Source organism: Geotrypetes seraphini, chromosome 7 (genome assembly GCF_902459505.1).
Source record: "Geotrypetes seraphini chromosome 7, aGeoSer1.1, whole genome shotgun sequence".
Classification (NCBI taxonomy): Eukaryota; Metazoa; Chordata; class Amphibia; order Gymnophiona; family Dermophiidae; genus Geotrypetes; species Geotrypetes seraphini.
In genome coordinates, this window is record NC_047090.1 from 118,757,772 (window position 1) to 118,774,333 (window position 16,562).

General features: G+C 45.2%; 1 protein-coding gene across 5 annotated transcripts in view; it reads left to right on the forward strand.

Moving 5' to 3' along the window:
- The first annotated feature begins 11,003 nt into the window (after positions 1-11,003).
- Positions 11,004-16,562, forward strand: part of EXD1 (exonuclease 3'-5' domain containing 1) — a 172,490-nt gene continuing 166,931 nt past the window's right edge. For 2 of the 5 annotated variants that reach the window (XM_033952673.1, XM_033952676.1), the window contains exons 1-2: positions 11,187-11,389; positions 11,852-12,012. In XM_033952673.1, coding sequence (XP_033808564.1) covers positions 11,880-12,012 — 133 coding nt within the window. In that variant the 5' untranslated portion in view covers positions 11,187-11,389; positions 11,852-11,879. Of the gene's footprint in view, positions 11,153-11,186; positions 11,390-11,507; positions 11,640-11,851; positions 12,013-16,562 lie in introns of those variants that run through there. The other 3 variants (XM_033952674.1, XM_033952675.1, XM_033952677.1) reach the window with 3 other exon arrangements.

Here is a 16,562-nt window from a genome sequence, read left to right on the forward strand (position 1 = left end):
TACCTAAAGGACTCCAAGCAGAGGAAGGTACAGTTCATGAATTAATAATCTCCTCCTGAGCAGAGAAGTTGGGAGAGAGAGTTGCAGCATCTTTTTTTCCCCCTTCCATCTCATTGTTCAGCATCAAGAGGGGAGGGAAGAAGAACAGAAAAGAGAGGAAGCAAAATGTTTGATCAAGAGGAGAAGAGATAGAAGGAAATAGGAGGCTGGGAAAGAAGTGAGATGGTAAATGGGAGAGCTACAGAATAAGAGAAGATGGAAAATTGATAGGTAGCTGAAAATTTAAAAAAGAAGGATGAGAAAGAGGGCAAGATTTGAGTGGACAGAGGCAGAAAAGAAAAAAGGAGAAAAGTTGAAAGAGAAAAATCAATGTTAGAGAGAGGAGGAGAAAAAAAAAAGGACAGCAGACACTGGAAAGAGAATTAGAAGATAGAAAAAATCATAAAGAGAAACTGGGACCAAAAGCAAAATGACCAAACAACAAAAGGTAGAAAAAATAATTTTAGTTTCTATTTTGTGTTTACAATATGTCAGATTTGAAATGTGTATCCTGTCAGAGCTGGTGTTAGACAGCAAGCGTGAACTAGGACGTAAAAGAGAGAGGAAAAGTTTTTTTTAATTTATTTTGTATGTAACACATAGCCAGCGTAGGGTTGGAGAGGTTGTATCCCTATACTTCTACTAAGACTAACCCCCTCCTTTGCTGGCACATAGCGTGGGTTTTGGCACTGCTGGCAGCGGTGATTGATCCAACACTCATAGAAGTCCTGTCAGTGTCAGAGCAGTTGCTGCTGGCGCTGGAGCCCACGCTGTGCATTAGTAAAGGAGGAGGTAACTATCTTAATACAAAATTTGGCCTGCAACTTAGCCTGTGTTTTAGATTTCAGTCCCTTATGTGATTTGAGTTTGTCACCCCTGCTTTACGGTATGTTTTGTCTCTCCTGGAATTAAAATCTTTTCCTAGCTTATTAATCATTCTTATTGTTTTATTAGGAGCTACTAAAAGACAACATATGTGCTTTAATGAATGCTAAACGCAGAAAAATATTATATGCATTCTGTCTTGAACTTTATATCTGATCCTTATTTTTACTCATTTCAAGGAACTCTCTCATTCTATTCATCCAGCTACAGTAAGACCTAGCACAAGGGCAGTGAAGTAAAGAAGAGGCAACTTGCTAATCTGGTTTGGGGGCCACAACTAATGCAACAGATGGTACCCCATGAGCAAAATACAACCACCTTTCTCACCCAGGGACTGAAATTCCTGGATTAGAAGTGACCCTTGAAGGCATGACTAGGATCACCATATTTGTGAAGACAAAAAAGAGGACACATGACCCCACCCCCACCCCCACCTTTCACTCCCATCTAGCCCTCATCTATCCTCCACTGCATTTCAATAACCTATCAGTCCCAGCTACATCCTTCTCTCTCTATCTTTCCCTTGTCTCCAAGGCCATTCTTCTATCTTCTGACCCTGTCCAACTTTTCTTCCTTCTTTACCATTTCTCATGTGCCCCCTCCCCATGGTACTGCATCACTCTTCACCTCCCCATCCCTGGATCCACCGTCTTTCTCAATGTCCCCAATGTCAGCATCTGTCCCTTTTCATCCTCTATTCCCCAAAAGCTCCCTCGTGGTATCATTTCACCCTGTGGGTGCTTCTCTGGTCAGTCTCTTTCTCTCCTTCAACTCCTCCTCCTGCAGGTGCTTCCTTCTTTCTAGTCCCTTTCCCAGCAGGATCTGGCGGCACAACCTCTCCAGCCCTCCATCCCGATGTCAGTATGACTCCCCACCTACCTCAAGCACTGCAATTGAATATTCAGGCAGCTGGCAGTGGCAATGAGGTGAGCCTCCTGCTGTCAGCTTGACCCAGAAGCCTTCCTCTCTGCAGCATTCCACCTACGTAGGAATAGGAAGTTGCTGCAGAGAGAAGGCTTCTGGGGCAGGCCAATGGCAGCAGGCTCACTTTGTTGCTGCTGTCAGCTGCCCAAAGATTCAATTGCAGCAGCCGAGAAGGAGGTAGGTGGGAGAGTCGGGAAAGCCATAACCAACTCTGGGGTGTAAGCTAACCCTGCTAATCTGGGTGGGCTTGTGGGCCAGCTAAACCCAGAGAGATTCCACCATTAAAAACAAAACACATCTGGACACCTGAACAATCCTCTAAAAAGAGGACATGTGTGGGTTTTCACGGACATATGGTAACCCTAGGTATGACTCTTTCTAGCATGGCCACCTACTACTAGTATTAATTATTTAAATAGCGCTACCAGATGCATGCAGCGCTGCACAGAGTTACAAAGAGTAAGAAAACAGTCCCTGCTCGAAAGAGCTTATAATCTAAACAGGCACAACAGACAAACAGGATGTCATGGATACAGTTAAGGGGAACAGTTAATCAGCGGGCTGGGTTGTAGGGCAGAGGAGTAGGGTTAAGGGATTGAAAACTATATAAAAAAGGTGGGTTTTCAGTCTGCTTTTATTGTCAAATATATTTTTATTGAGCATCAAGAAAAACAGATACCTAAAAGACAGAAAAAGCTGCTCAACAGGTAATACAAAGAGAACCGACCTCCACCCTCCAAGTACCCCCCCCTGGCAAACCCCTCCCCCAGAGTCCTCCTACCAGGCCATTCCTATGAAAGGGCCAAAAAAAAATTTTTTTTACAAATAGCTATGGAAGCAGAAATACAAAGGACAAAACCCCCGTTACAAAAGGACAAGTCTAACAATTCAATAAGCGGCTCCTGGCAGCCGGTGTCAGCGTAGTCCAAAAGGGTTCCCAGGTCCTTTGAAAAGCCCGTCCAAGCAGGGAAGAGATGTCCTGCACTCCTCTGCGCTTCCATATCAGAAGCGAGATCATGCGACATCGCCAAAGGGAGTAGTCTGAAGCCTCCACGTCCATCCACTTAATCAGGATACACTTAATAGCAATCAAAACACCCCACCGTAGAAAAGCAGTCGCTCCTGGTCTACGAGGATGAAGATGAGGAGAAACACCAAACAACACAAGTGAAGAATGCTGAACAGTAATGTTCCAGGCACAGTCGACAAAAAGAAATATAGATTCCCAAAAGAATTGAACAGAAGGACAAGTCCAAAACATGTGGCCTAAGCCAGCTTCAGGGGCATTGCAGCAATGGCAAGAAACAGAGGGGCGAAGCCCTGCTAAATGGGCTCGCTTAAGAGAAATATACAATTGGAGAACTAATTTATAATGCTGTTCTCAAAATACAGTGTATTTACCAAAAACAGGCAGCCTTTTAATCGCTTTCAATATCACATCAGCAGGCACAGCCACATTAAGATCGTGGGCCCAAGCATCGTGCAAACGCACACAGTCAAGCAGGGGGGACTCATCTTTGAGGTGCCTATAGTGAAATTTCAAAGGGACTGGCAGCTGCGAGCCAAATGTAAAAGCTGTAGACAAAAGCTCCTTACAGGAGGTCGTAAGGCTGCAACGAGGCAAAGAGGAAATATAATGATGAATTTGCATATAAGCAAAGCCATCCGTAGGCGGGATAGTAAATTCTTCACATAATTGGGCAAAGGATTTAATATGTCCCTCGTCATCCACTAAATTAAACAAATAGTGAATCCCCCCTGCTTTCCACCGCACAAAACTGACCCCATCGACCCCAGGCTGGAAGTTCGCATTGTCGTAAAGGCAAAAAGGGAGAGATAGCTGGGTTAAGCAAATGAAATTTACATACCCAGTGCCAGACCCGCCTCAAAGGGCCGTGCAGCAGGGCACTGGAGGAAGGCCCCCAATGAGAAAGTAGAGCAGAATGAAGAAAAGCACTGAAGTGAGTGGTAGTAAAACAAGAAAGTTCTAAGGAGGAATTAGTAAAAGTTGAGGTACCACAAAAAAGATCATTCATATGACACATACCAAAACCAATCATTAGGAAACGAAGATTCAACAACCCCAATCCCCCCTTGTACCAAAGGGAGGCTGCCCATCCGTATGGTAGACAAGCATGTTTACCCACCCAAAGAAACCATTGAACCAACCGTTCAAGCCACTTTTCATCCTTGGGAGACAAATAGAGGGGAAGAACCTGAAAAACGTACAACCAGCGCGGGACAACAAGCATATTATATAGACTCACCGATCTAACAACGAGAGCGGGAGACCCCTCCTCAATTGTAATTGATTCTCAAGAGCCTGAAATAAGGGGTCCACATTCAGAGAGTAGAGACGAGAAAGATCAAGTGGGATACGGACCCCTAAATATGCAAGCTCCGACTCCGCCCACTGCAAAGGAAATGGACCATTCCAACCAATGCGAACGGAAGGACAGGATGGCAAAGCTACAGATTTGTTCAAATTTAAGGAGAGGCAGGAATGGAAGCCAAATTCCTAAATAAGATCCAATGCAAAGAAACCTCTGGGTCCGTGAGGATCAAAAACATTTCATCAGCAAAAAAACAACGTCTTCAGGGTCCCATCCGCTACCTGAAGGCCCCTCACCTCAGGAAAGAGTTGATGAGTACAAAGTAAAGGTTCCAGAGAAAGTAAAAAGAGGAGTGGGGAAAGAGGACAACCCTTTCGGGTACCCCGAAGAATAGGAAAGGAATCTGTTCGGGTGCCATTGACCAACAAGGATGCTCTAGGATTGGAATATAATGAACACACCGCCTGGAGATAAAAAACCCCAATCCCAACATATTCAAGCGTACGAAACAAGAATGACCAATGAACACTATCAAAGGCTTTAGAGGCATCCAGACTAACAAATAACGCTGGAATCCCAAGATCCTGACAATGTGCCAACGCGAATAGGACCTTTCGCACATTGCAAACAGATTGGCGGCCCTGAACAAACCCTACCTGGTCAGTATGAATAACCATGGGAAGATGTGGATCAAGACAATTAGCCAACATAAGGGAAAACAGTTTGAGGTCAACGTTAATCAGTGAAATCGGGCGATATGAGCCAGGATTATCAGCCTCCTTACCCGGCTTCAGCAATAAGGTGATAAGTGCCTCATTAGCATAACGAGGATAGGAACCATGAGCTATAGCAGAATTAAAGTAATCTAGCAGCGGGCCACAAAGTTGGGTCGAAAGAATACTGTAGAATTCGCCCGAATAGCCATCCGGGCCAGGGGCCTTGCCCGCACGAGGAGACTTAATGGCCGTCTGCAATTCCACCGCCTGGAATGGACTGTTAAGATCGGCCACCACAGCATCAGGAAGACGCGGCAACCCAAACAACTGCAGGTAATCCATCATAAGCTCCTCAGACGCATCCTCGGGGGCTGCATACAAACGAGAAAAGAAATCCGAGAGGTTCTCGGCCACGTCCGCCATTCTGGTCACACGATCCCCCCCCAGGAGTCTGAAGCGTCAAAATTGGTTTACTGCCCGTTTTAGTATCCATAAAACGTGCCAGCAAGCGCCCCAGCCGATTGCTGAACCAGTGAAAACGATGTGTATGATAAGCCGCCCACTTCTGAAAACGAGAATGGAGCAAAGAGTTAAGCGCTGCCTGGGTAGACAAATACTGCTCCCGGGTTGCTGGAGAAGGAGCAGAATGAAAGGCTCGCTTAGCTACCTGTAAAGCTCGCTCCAAAGTTATAATGCTACGATTAATACGTTTATGCCTAGCACAAAGAAAGGAAATGATATAGCCCCTAAGCACCAACTTGGCAGCTTCCCAGAATAAAATAGGATCTTCCTGATGCTGTGTGTTATGAAGCAAATAATCCTCCCATTGAGTCTGCAAAAAAGTCTGAAACTCCACATCCTGGGCCAGGTAAAAGGGGAACCGCCAAGAAGGAGAACATGCATATACAGGGTCCAATTGAATGTCAATCCAGATCGGGGCATGATCATAAATACTCAAAGGGCCAATCTCCGCCGAGGACACGGAGGGGAACAATCCCGGGTACACAAAAACATAGTCGATACGAGACCAAGTATTGTGAGCACGGGAGAGATGAGTATAATCTCTAACCTCAGGATGTAAAAGGCGCCAAGGGTCAACCACAGAAAGAGTATCACAAAAATCAGCAAGAAGATGACCCCGAGCCCCAAAAGGAGAAGACAAACACTAGACTTATCCCTAGCGGGATCAAAGACCAAAATGAAATCTCCCACGAGTATCAAAGAATACTCCAGAATAGCAAGCATGAAGGGCAACCAAGCCCTGTAAAAAGGATGATTCAGATGAATTTGGTCCATAGACCACTAACAACAAATAACTGCGATCCCCCAACAAAACATGCAACAGTAAGTAGCGACCATCCAACGATTTGTCAAGGACCTGGACCCCCAAGGGCGAAGATTTTCAGAACAGTACTGCATCAGTCTGCTTTTAAATAAGGGAAGGTGCTTGACTGATAAACAATGTTAACATAAATCCACTATCTATATGGACTGGAGAAGCACGGACATCTGTGAAGCAGATGCTTTGGCGAAATATGCCAGAAGTCAGTCCCCGGCCAGCATTATTCAACTAGCATACAGATAAGTGGATTTATGTTAACATCAAAGAAGAATGCACTGTATCAAATACATTAGATATATTAAATAATATTGATAAAATTGTATTAACAGAGTTTAAAAATACTGAAAGCTGATCAATGATGAGTGCGTGAAAGTTACAAATGGTACAAGAAAGCACAGTTATTTACCATAACAGTTGTTATCCAGGGACAGCAGGCAGATGTTCTCAACTTGTGGGTGATGTCATTCACAGAGCCTGGTAGCGGGCAGCCTTGCAAGCAGACTTGCTTGAAGAAGTTTCAAAAAGTTTGTGAGTGCTGCACCACACATGTGCGCATGCCTTCCCGCCGAACGTAGGTCATGCGTCTCCTCTGAGGTACCTCAGTTCAGATAGCTAGCTAAGAAGCCAACCAGAGGAGGTATGTGGGTTGTGAGAATATCTGCCTGCTGTCCATGGATAACAACTGTTAAGGGTAAGTAACTGTGCTTTATCCCAGAACAAGCAGGCAGCATATTCTCAACATGTGGATGACCTCCAAGCTAACCAGAATGGGATTGTGGGAGTTTTGGCAAATTAGGAGAATAAATGTTGTAAAACTGCTTGGCCAAAATGGCCATCCCGTCTGGAGAAAGTATCCAGACAATAATGAGAGGTGAATGTATGAACCAAGGACCAAGTGGCAGCCTTGCAGATTTCCTCAATAGGAGTTGATCTGAGAAAAGCTACAGATGCCACCATAGCTCTACTTTTATGGCCCGTGACTTGACCCTGCAGAGGAAGACCAGCCTGAGCATAGCAGAAAGAGATGCAAGCAGCCATCCAGTTAGAGATGGTTCGCTTGGAAACAGAATGCCCCAACTTATTCGGATCAAAGGAGATAAAAAGTTGAGGAGCAGTTCTGTGAGGCTGAGTGCGTTGCAAGTAGAAAGCCAAAGCACGTTTACAGTCCAGAGTATGAAGAGCTGTTTCTCCAGGATAAGAATGAGGCTTTGGAAAAAATATTGGAAGAACAATGGATTGATTGAGATGAAATTCTGAAACCACTTTAGGTAAGAATTTAGGATGAGTATGGAGGACCACCTTGTCATGATGGAATACTGTGAAAGGTGGATCTGCCACTAGAGCTTGTAGCTCACTGACTCGTCTAGCATAGGTGAGCGAAATGAGAAAAAACACTTTCCAAGTGAGATATTTAAGATGAGCCGAATCCATTGGTTTGAAAGGAGGCTTCATCAATTGAGCAAGAACAACATTGAGATCCCAAACAATGGAGGCGGCTTGAGAGGTAGTTTGACATTGAAAAGTCATTTCATAAATCTAGAAACCACAGGATGAACAGACAGGGATTTCCCTTCAATAGGCTGATGAAAAGCAGCAATTGCACTGAGGTGGACTCTAATGGATGAGGCCATATTGAGATAAGTGCAGCAAGTAATCCAAAACTGAAGACAAGGAGGTAGATTGCGGCTCCTTGTGATGTACAGGACACCAAGCAGAGAATCTAGTCCATTTCTGGGTGTAACACTGCCTAGTGGACGGTTTCCTGGAAGCCTCTAGAATGTCCTGTACAGATTGAGAGAACTGTATAGTGGCAGTTAGGATGAGAGGTACCAAGCTGTTAGGTGTAAAGACTGCAGGTTGGGATGAAGCAGAGACCCTTTACTCTGTGTAAGCAGAGAGGGGAAATACTGGTAGAAGTAGAGGCTCCCTGATGCTGAGTTGAAGTAGAAGGGAGTACCATGGTTGTCTGGGCCACCAAGGAGCTATCAGAATCATGGTGGCATGCTCCTTCTTGAGTTTGACAAGAGTCTTGAGAATCAGAGGGAATGGAGGGGATGCATAGAGAAACTGATTCGCCAATTCCAGAAGAAAAGCATCTGCCTCGAGGCGGTGAGGAGAGTATATCCTGGAGCAGAACTGAGGCAGTTTGTTGTTGTGGGGAGATGCAAAGAGGTCTTTCTGAGGAGTTCCCCATTGAGCAAAAATGTGATGTAGAGGCGATAGAGGCTGAGTGCGGTGCTATGAATAGCGGTGGTTTCAGCTCAAAGAAAGGGATTTTTTAACAAAAAATGTTGGTGCTTGTAATAAAGGAGACATAGCCCCTGACGAAACTAGAAGTGAAACGGTTGGGCAGCCGTTGGGCGCAAAGATAAGTGCCTTTCCTTTACAGCACTATAGAGCACTTTTACTGCACTCTATGCACTTTATAATTTATGCAGAGGCTGTTGAGAATTAAAATATTTATTGTACATGCTATTTGCTAAGACCAATGATGAAAACACCACCCCAGCATGGGCATGAATAGAATCAGAAGAAGTGCCTTGGGTGTTTGAGGTCTTGCAAGAAATCCACTTATTGTAGTTTTGTCCTCATCATCTGGTGTGCACATTTGTGACGTCATCACGTCGACATCAGCGCATGCACGGATGTCCTCCAGCTGTGGCCCTGAGCCTCCTATTACAGTGAGAGGCATGTCCTGTAAGCAGTCAGCTGGTTCTGGTGCCTTTTCATCTTGGGCATACCTGGAATCAGCCGGGGCACACTGGTGTGCCATGACACACAGTTTGTGATATACTGGTCTATGCACTGAAACAACTGTGTCAAGGTATCCATTGTTTTGCCAGCCTGTGAGCAGGTACATTGTTTTGCAAAAAAGAGAACTCCTTTCTCTTTTCTTTCAATGCCTCCTTTAATCAGCACAGTAAATTACAGTAGTATTTTGCATTAACTGTTTGGCCCCTTTGAAGATAATCAGTTATTACAATACCTTCCTGATCCCAAAACTCTGTAGCCAGGACCTTTCCTGTTGACTTTTGGGTCTTGAATTTCCTTGTTCTTGGAGAACCTGAGAGCCGCCATTGAATGGACTGTTGTTTTGTCTCAGGATCTTAGTTTCATCAACAGTAACTAGTCATTTAAAAAAGTTGGCACCAGCTTCCTGAAAATGCTGCAAAATCAACTTGGAAGTGTCCAACATAATTTGTTGTCAGCATTCAAACATTTGGGTACCCACTTGGCTGACAGCTTCTACATCCCCAGCTGCTCATGGATTATACACCCAACATATTCCCTGGATAGTTGTAGTGTCTCAGCAATTGTTTAAGCCAATATTCACCGATCTGCCAAAATTAGGTCATGGACATGGTCACCAATTTCAGGAGTTGACACAGTTTGAGGCCTCCCAGATCTTGCTGAATCATCGGTCTCAAAATCTCCAAGTTGAAAGTTTGCACACCATAAGAACATAAGAACATAAGAACTGCCATCTCCGGATCAGACCCATGGTCCATCGAGTCCGGCGATCCGCACACGCGGAGGCCCAGTCAGGTATACACCTGATGTAGTTTTACCACCCATATCCCTCTATGCCTCTCATAAGGAGATGTGCATCTAATTTGCCTTTGAATCCTAGCACAGTGGATTCCTTAATAACCTCCTGTGGAAGAGCATTCCAGGCGTTCACCACTCGCTGCGTAAAGCAGAACCTCCTGACATTTGTCCTGGACTTGTCCCCCCTTAGCTTTAAACCATGTCCTCTTGTCCGTGTCACGTTGGACAGTGTAAATAATTTGTTTTTCTGCTCTATTTTATCGATGTCTTTCAGTATTTTGAACGTCTCTATCATGTCCCCTCGCAGCCTCCTCTTCTCAAGGGAGAACAGTCCTAGTTTCTTGAGTCGTTCCTCATATTCCAAGTTCTCCATACCTCTTATTAGCTTCGTTGCTCGTCTCTGCACCCTCTCCAGCAGTTTTATATCCCTCTTTAGTTTGGGAGACCAATGTTGGACACAGTATTCCAAGTGTGGTCTGACCATTGCTCTATAAAGCGGCATTATGACTTTCTCCGATCTGCTCATGATTCCTTTCTTTATCATTCCTAACATTCTGTTCGCTTTCTTTGCCTGTGGAGTATGATGGGCATTTGACACTCAATATTTGCATCATACATTAATAGATTTCCTTTGGAGTTTTCTTCTGCAGGAATAGGAACTTAATGACAGCTCAGAGTTCCACACTTGAAAATTCCCTACTTTTTGTTGACATGGTTCAATTAATGATCTGAAACAATGTCAAAACATAGTACTGTATTAGGATTCTGCAAACTGGCACTTTGCAAAATAAAATAAAATAACACTCGTTTTAGCTACAGTGGCAAGATAATGCTCAGAATTTAGGAAGTTGGTTGGGATGAGAACTTTTCAGCACCCAAAAATTTTACCCCATCCCAAATTGCTCCCCACTTTGTATTGTTTCAGAGGGGAAAAAAAAGAGCCAATGTCATGTAATTCTGCCTTAATTTGCAAAACAATATTATACTTAGGACTCCTTTAATCAAGCCGCACTAGCAGGGTTAACGCGGTGACTTTTCATCATGCATTAACCACCATGCTGGCCTAAAAACTATCGCCTGCTCAAGGGAGGTGGTAATGGCTAGCGTGGCCGGCAGTTTAGCGCGTGGTATTATGCGCGTTAAACCGCTAGCACGGCTTGATAAAAGGAGCCCTTAAAGCATTATATATTTTATACCCTGGAAGTACCATCTGAAAAAATCTCAACCTTTGACCTTCAATCTCGTCTTAATATGCACAGAAGCAAACTTTTCAAAACAGTTGGGGCTGCTAAAGCCAATAGAAAGTAACTCTGCCTGGACACAGTCAAGGACTTTGTTCTTTATTGGGAGTACTCCTATGTGTGGTAAATGTTGACATCTCTGCGTTGTAGAGTTCTTTAGTACAGACCAGCTTTGAGGCTGTGCACTCAAAATTTGAGAGCGGGGAAAGAAGGGTTCGTTCCTCTGGCTATAGAGGGCGCTATTCCACTTCCTGGAAGGGGCTCCGCCCAGCATTTTCAGCAGCTCTGGCCCTTGCGGTGCCTCCACTGAACTCCCGCGCCTTTCTCCTTTAGTTGAGTTAGCGCTGCTCCGAAGTCCAGGTTAGAGGGGTTGTTCATCACTATTAGCTGCATTCAAGTATCTTGTTTGAAATCACGTGGAAGAGGAATGGGTCCGGGACTGCTGCCACTTATCTTGTCCTCCACAGTGCGAGGCGGGAGGAATTGAATTAAGCTAAGCGGGAAGTAGTTGTCCGCAAACAGGGCAAAGAGTTTTGGAAATAGAGGCTTGTGTCGGCCTCCTCCCGATGAGGAGACTGGCGGAAAGTTTACGAGCTTAGTCTCGAGGAAGGGAAGCGTGAGCTTATTAATTATGAGAACTGACGAAATGAGGAGGAGGGGGGGGGGGAATTTAGGCAAAGTACTCATCTAAATTTGTGTGATTTTCTGCCGGGAAGTCTCCAAATTCATGAATCTGTAATATTGTGAATTATTACCATACGAGATACTATTTTTTTTTTTTTATCATACTTTTAAACAATTTTGTCTTCTCACTCCTCATAGATTAGATCTTCTGTTATCTACCAGACTCATGGAGCCCAAAATCGATCGCAGTTTCCTAAATCGTATTCTGGGAAAGAAAATTAAAATCTCCCTGAGTTACGGCTCCTTCCAGGGCATCTTACAACACGTGGATCCCAGCAGAACTATACTCCTGAGTGACGGTAAAAGTGCAACTCAGCTTTAAGGGGTTTATAAAAGGGTGGTGGTAGGGTCCGTTCTAGAGAACGGTTTTTAGTTTGGTCTACAAGTAGGGTTACCATGGGCTCCAAAAAAAGGAGGCCAGATAGAGACATTTGGATTTTATTTCCATTGAAAGCAATGGGAGTAAAACCCGAATGTCTCAATCTGGCCTTCTTTATCTGTAAAGCTTCTACAAAAAAGAATGATTAATTTTCAATATTTTTTAATTTTAAATATTTTTCATATAAAAACATAACAATCAGTGTACAATACAAACTTATAAGCACAGGATACCAGAAAATCATAAAAAAATACTCCTTACTTATGTTAATAAAAACCAGTCAGTTCATCAAAATAAAGGAGTATTTATCTTCTAGAGTTGTCCAATCATTCTGGGCTCAGCTGCAGATTCTAAAGTGCTCAGTGCTCCCAAACGAAATCATAAATGAAAAAATCCATCCAAAACCTTCCACTTTAAAAATACCACTGTCCAAGTTCATCAATCCAACAATCCATGTTAATTAATTCAAAATATCAAATATCACATACTTCCTCTTATCTGTAGCCATATGGTAAACCTACCTACAATATTTCAATATACATACAATACTGCATACAAAAATTAATAATGTAACTGAATTTGACCAATTTTTCTTAAATGATTGGAGAACAAAGGTACAGTATATTTATCCAGGGCTAGCTCAAGAGATTGGTGTGGTTCACAGGGGAAGGTACCTGTGTTTTTCTGTTACATTTACTCAGGAGTCCATACGTATGGTGACCAATCTGTTTCTGTGAGATGGACTTGGGAGAAATGCGAATACTTAGTTTTGAGCACCTTCCCACATATGGTAGATGCAGAGGTGTTCTGATCTGCTCTGCTTAGTTTTCCTTTCTTTTTGGCCTTAAGTTTGTTTGTTTTTGAGGTTTTGGTGTCCTGAGACCCCATTCTTGGGGATCCTCTGCCTGGGAAAAGATGCAGGTTCCATTGGTCAGACTGCAGCTCTGCAGGGCAAGCCTTTGGATAGACCCGAGGAGCCAGCCTGCCGTGAGACTTCAGGGCTTTTGGTCTGTTCCCCTGGGAGCCAGGCAGTGGTGTACCTAGCATGTGACACCCGGGGCCCATCATTTTTTGGCACCCCCCCCCCATCTGTACGAAAAACATGATTTTTAGTAACAAGCCACACGTCACACATGAGTACCTAGGAAAAGGCAGCATCGAACATATGCAGTGAGCAGTACATCAATACACCCATTGTAAAACTAAATAAGCCAGTCTAGTACAGATCAATCCTACACCGTCAATCCTAACAGAAAACCATGTCTTTCGAACACACAGAACACAGAAAATACCTTCGCCTAGTATGGAATAAGTCATCACAAACTAACCCCTCCCTCTTTTACAAAACTGTAGTGTGGATTTTAGCCACAGTGGTAACAGCTCAGTCAAAAGCTTCCCCTGACTGAACTGGCTGGGCGGAAACAGGAAGTCGAGTCAGGGGAAGCTTTTGACTGAGCACCTGTTGCCGATCTGAAGTTCTGCTGATGCCAGGAGAAGGAGGCTGAACTTGAGTGCTGTCGCGGGGCAGGGGGGGCACCAAGGCCGCTGAGTGCCGTCGCGGAGGGGGGGGCGCCGATGCCGCTGAATGCCGTTGCAGCCCAGGAATTTTCCGGACCTGTCCGGCTGTGCACCCCCACCTAAGGCTGCACCCAGGGCAGACCGCCCCCTCCCCTTGGTACGCCACTGGAGCCAGGTCACTTTCTGAGTTTCTCAGTGGCTTGAACGCAGGCTATGGGTGTCCTATGTAAGAACCCTTGGGGTATCAGGGTGCTGGCTGCATAGTTTGCCCACCCCCTTTGTGCTGGAAGGTCCCATGGGACTGGAGGTCTTGGTCAGGGTCAGTCCGACTGGCAGCCCGAAGATTTCTTGGTTTGGAGTTGGATTTGGAAGCATCTGAGGCAGAAAGTCCTTTTCTTCTTTCTAACTGCACTGAAATAGCTGACAGGTAGGCACCTCCACAAAACTGTGAGTACAGCCCCATTATATTCTATGGGAAAATCAGGATGAGTCTGAAATCTTAAATTTGAGGGTTTCTGAGGTTAGGGTTTACATCTGCTGGAAAAGGGGTCCAGGACCTGTTGGGCCGCCGCGTGAGCGGACTGCTGGGCACGATGGACCTCAGGTCTGACCCAGCGGAGGCATTGCTTATGTTCTTATCTCTCATCTCCAAAACTTCTTTTTCACTGTTTTTTAATTTTCAGTTAAGTTTCCATGCACTTCAAAGACTTCTGGACATTCAGGCCATAGAACCTGACCCTGACCTTGACTTTGGCTGAGGCAGATACGCTAGATAACTTAATCGTGCCCAAGAAAAGCACAAAGGACTGGAGGCCCATATTGAATTTCAAGGCAATAAATGTTTTTGTGAAGGTCCTTCATTTCCACATAGAAACGGCCTAGTCTGCATTGCAACTGTGGCTCCAGGAGAATTTCTGGCCTCTCTGCACTTCACAGAGGCGTATCTGCATATTCCCATTTTTCCAGGCCACAGAAAATATTTGAGGTTTCACATACTTCAGCAGCATTTCCAGTTTGCAGCCCTTCTGTTCAGATTGGTAACATCCCCCCACACTTTCACTAAGGTTATAGTGGTGGTTGCAGCTCATCTCTGAAAGATGGGGATCCAGGTACATCCCTACGTGGATGATTGGCTGATCAGAGCCCCGTCCAGGCAGGAGAGCGAGCTGGCAATGCAACTTTGCTCCAGCAGGTGGTCCGGATTGTCAACTTCAAGAAGAGCCATCTGGAACTGACCAAGACTCTAGAGTATCTGGGCATTTTGTTCGACATTGTTGTGACCACGTTTTTCTTCCAGAGTCACGCAAACAAGCTGCAATGACAGATCTTGTCTCTTTTGGCGATGTGGACTCCTACTGCACGGCATTATCTTCAGGTGTTGGGCTCCATGGCAGCATCCCTGGAAATGGTCCCCTGCTGGTCCAAGGCACACATAGCGACCTCTCCAGGACTCTTTTCTGAATTGGTGGTCTCTGCAATGGCATTCGCTTCAGATGCAGCTCCCATTGTACAGGAAGGAACGGCTTATGCTGGTGTCTTCAGGAAACCTCTTTGTTGAAGGGCATGCCTCTCTGGATCTTGGAGTGGGTGACTCTTATAATTGATGCCAGTCTTTTTTTGACTGGAGAGCTCATTGTTGGAACTGCTTGATTTAGGGCCAGTAGATTCTCGATCAGAAGGGGTGATCCATAAATCATTTGGAGCTCTGAACCATCTGGCTGGCCTTGGAAGCGCTGGAAATGGGAGTTGAAGGAAAAGTTGTAAGGATATTCTCTGACAATGTTACAGGAGTGGCGTTTGTGAACAGACAGGGAGGCACCAGAAGTGCCCCCTTATGCCTAGAGGCTCAGATGTTCTTCCGGTGATCAGAAGCCCATCTTCAGGCTCTTTCTGTGTCCCACATGGCTGGAATGGAAAATGTATAGGTTGACTTTCTAAGCCAACAGTTCATGGACCTGAGTGAATGGTCGCTCTCCCAAAGGGCGTTTGATCTCGTGCACTGCTGGGGCAGGTTAGTGATTGATTTGATGGCTTCTGTCAAAAACTCGAAAGTGAAGCACTTTTTCAGTCAAAGAGAGGAAACAGGAAACTCTGGATTGGATGAATTGGTCCAGCCCTGACTGCGCAAAGTTCTCCTTTACGTATTTCCCCTTGGCCCATGTGAGCCGAGTCATTCGCAGGATCATGACTCATCCAGGTCTCGTGATCCTAGTGGCCCTGGACTGGCCTCGCAGACCATGGTAAGCGAACCTGGTACAGTGTGACAGGAGCATCAAGTTGCCTTTTCATTGCAGGCTTCTGAGTCAGTGGCTAGTCCCCATGGAGAATCCACAGTGCTTTAGTCTTACAGCATGGCTCTTGAGCGCATGGCTCTAATCTGTAAGGGATATTCAGATGTGGTTATTGCTACTCTCCTCCAGGCTCAGATACTGTTTACTATGGTGGCCTACGCTAAAGCTTGGAAGGCTTTTCAGCAGTGGTGTGAAAAGGACCAGGTGGAGCCGCTGCAGGCTCTCATTCGGTCATCCTGGCTTTCCTTCAGGCCAGGCTGGAGCTGGAGAAAGCCCTTGTGATGTCCTCCCTGAAAGTGCAGGTGGCCGGGCTTTCTTGTTTTCTGGTGCAGAGTTGCAAGGTTTTGCTATCAGCTCATCCAGATGTGACCAGATTCCTTAGAGGTGCGCTCCGGCTCAGGCCCCCCGCTGCAACATGCTTTCTCTTCATGGAATCTTAACAGTGTACTAAAAGGCCTCCCTAAGACCCCATATGAGCCACTCGGAGATGCTTCACCTTTGGATCTCACGATCAAGGCTGTTTTTTCTGATGACTGTTTTGATGTGGCGTATGTTGGAGCTTTAAGCGCTTTCCTTTGGGGAGCCCTTTCTTAGAATTATGGAAGCAGGTATCACTTTCCGGGCTGTTCCTTCTCAAGGTCTGATTTCCATGTCAAACCAG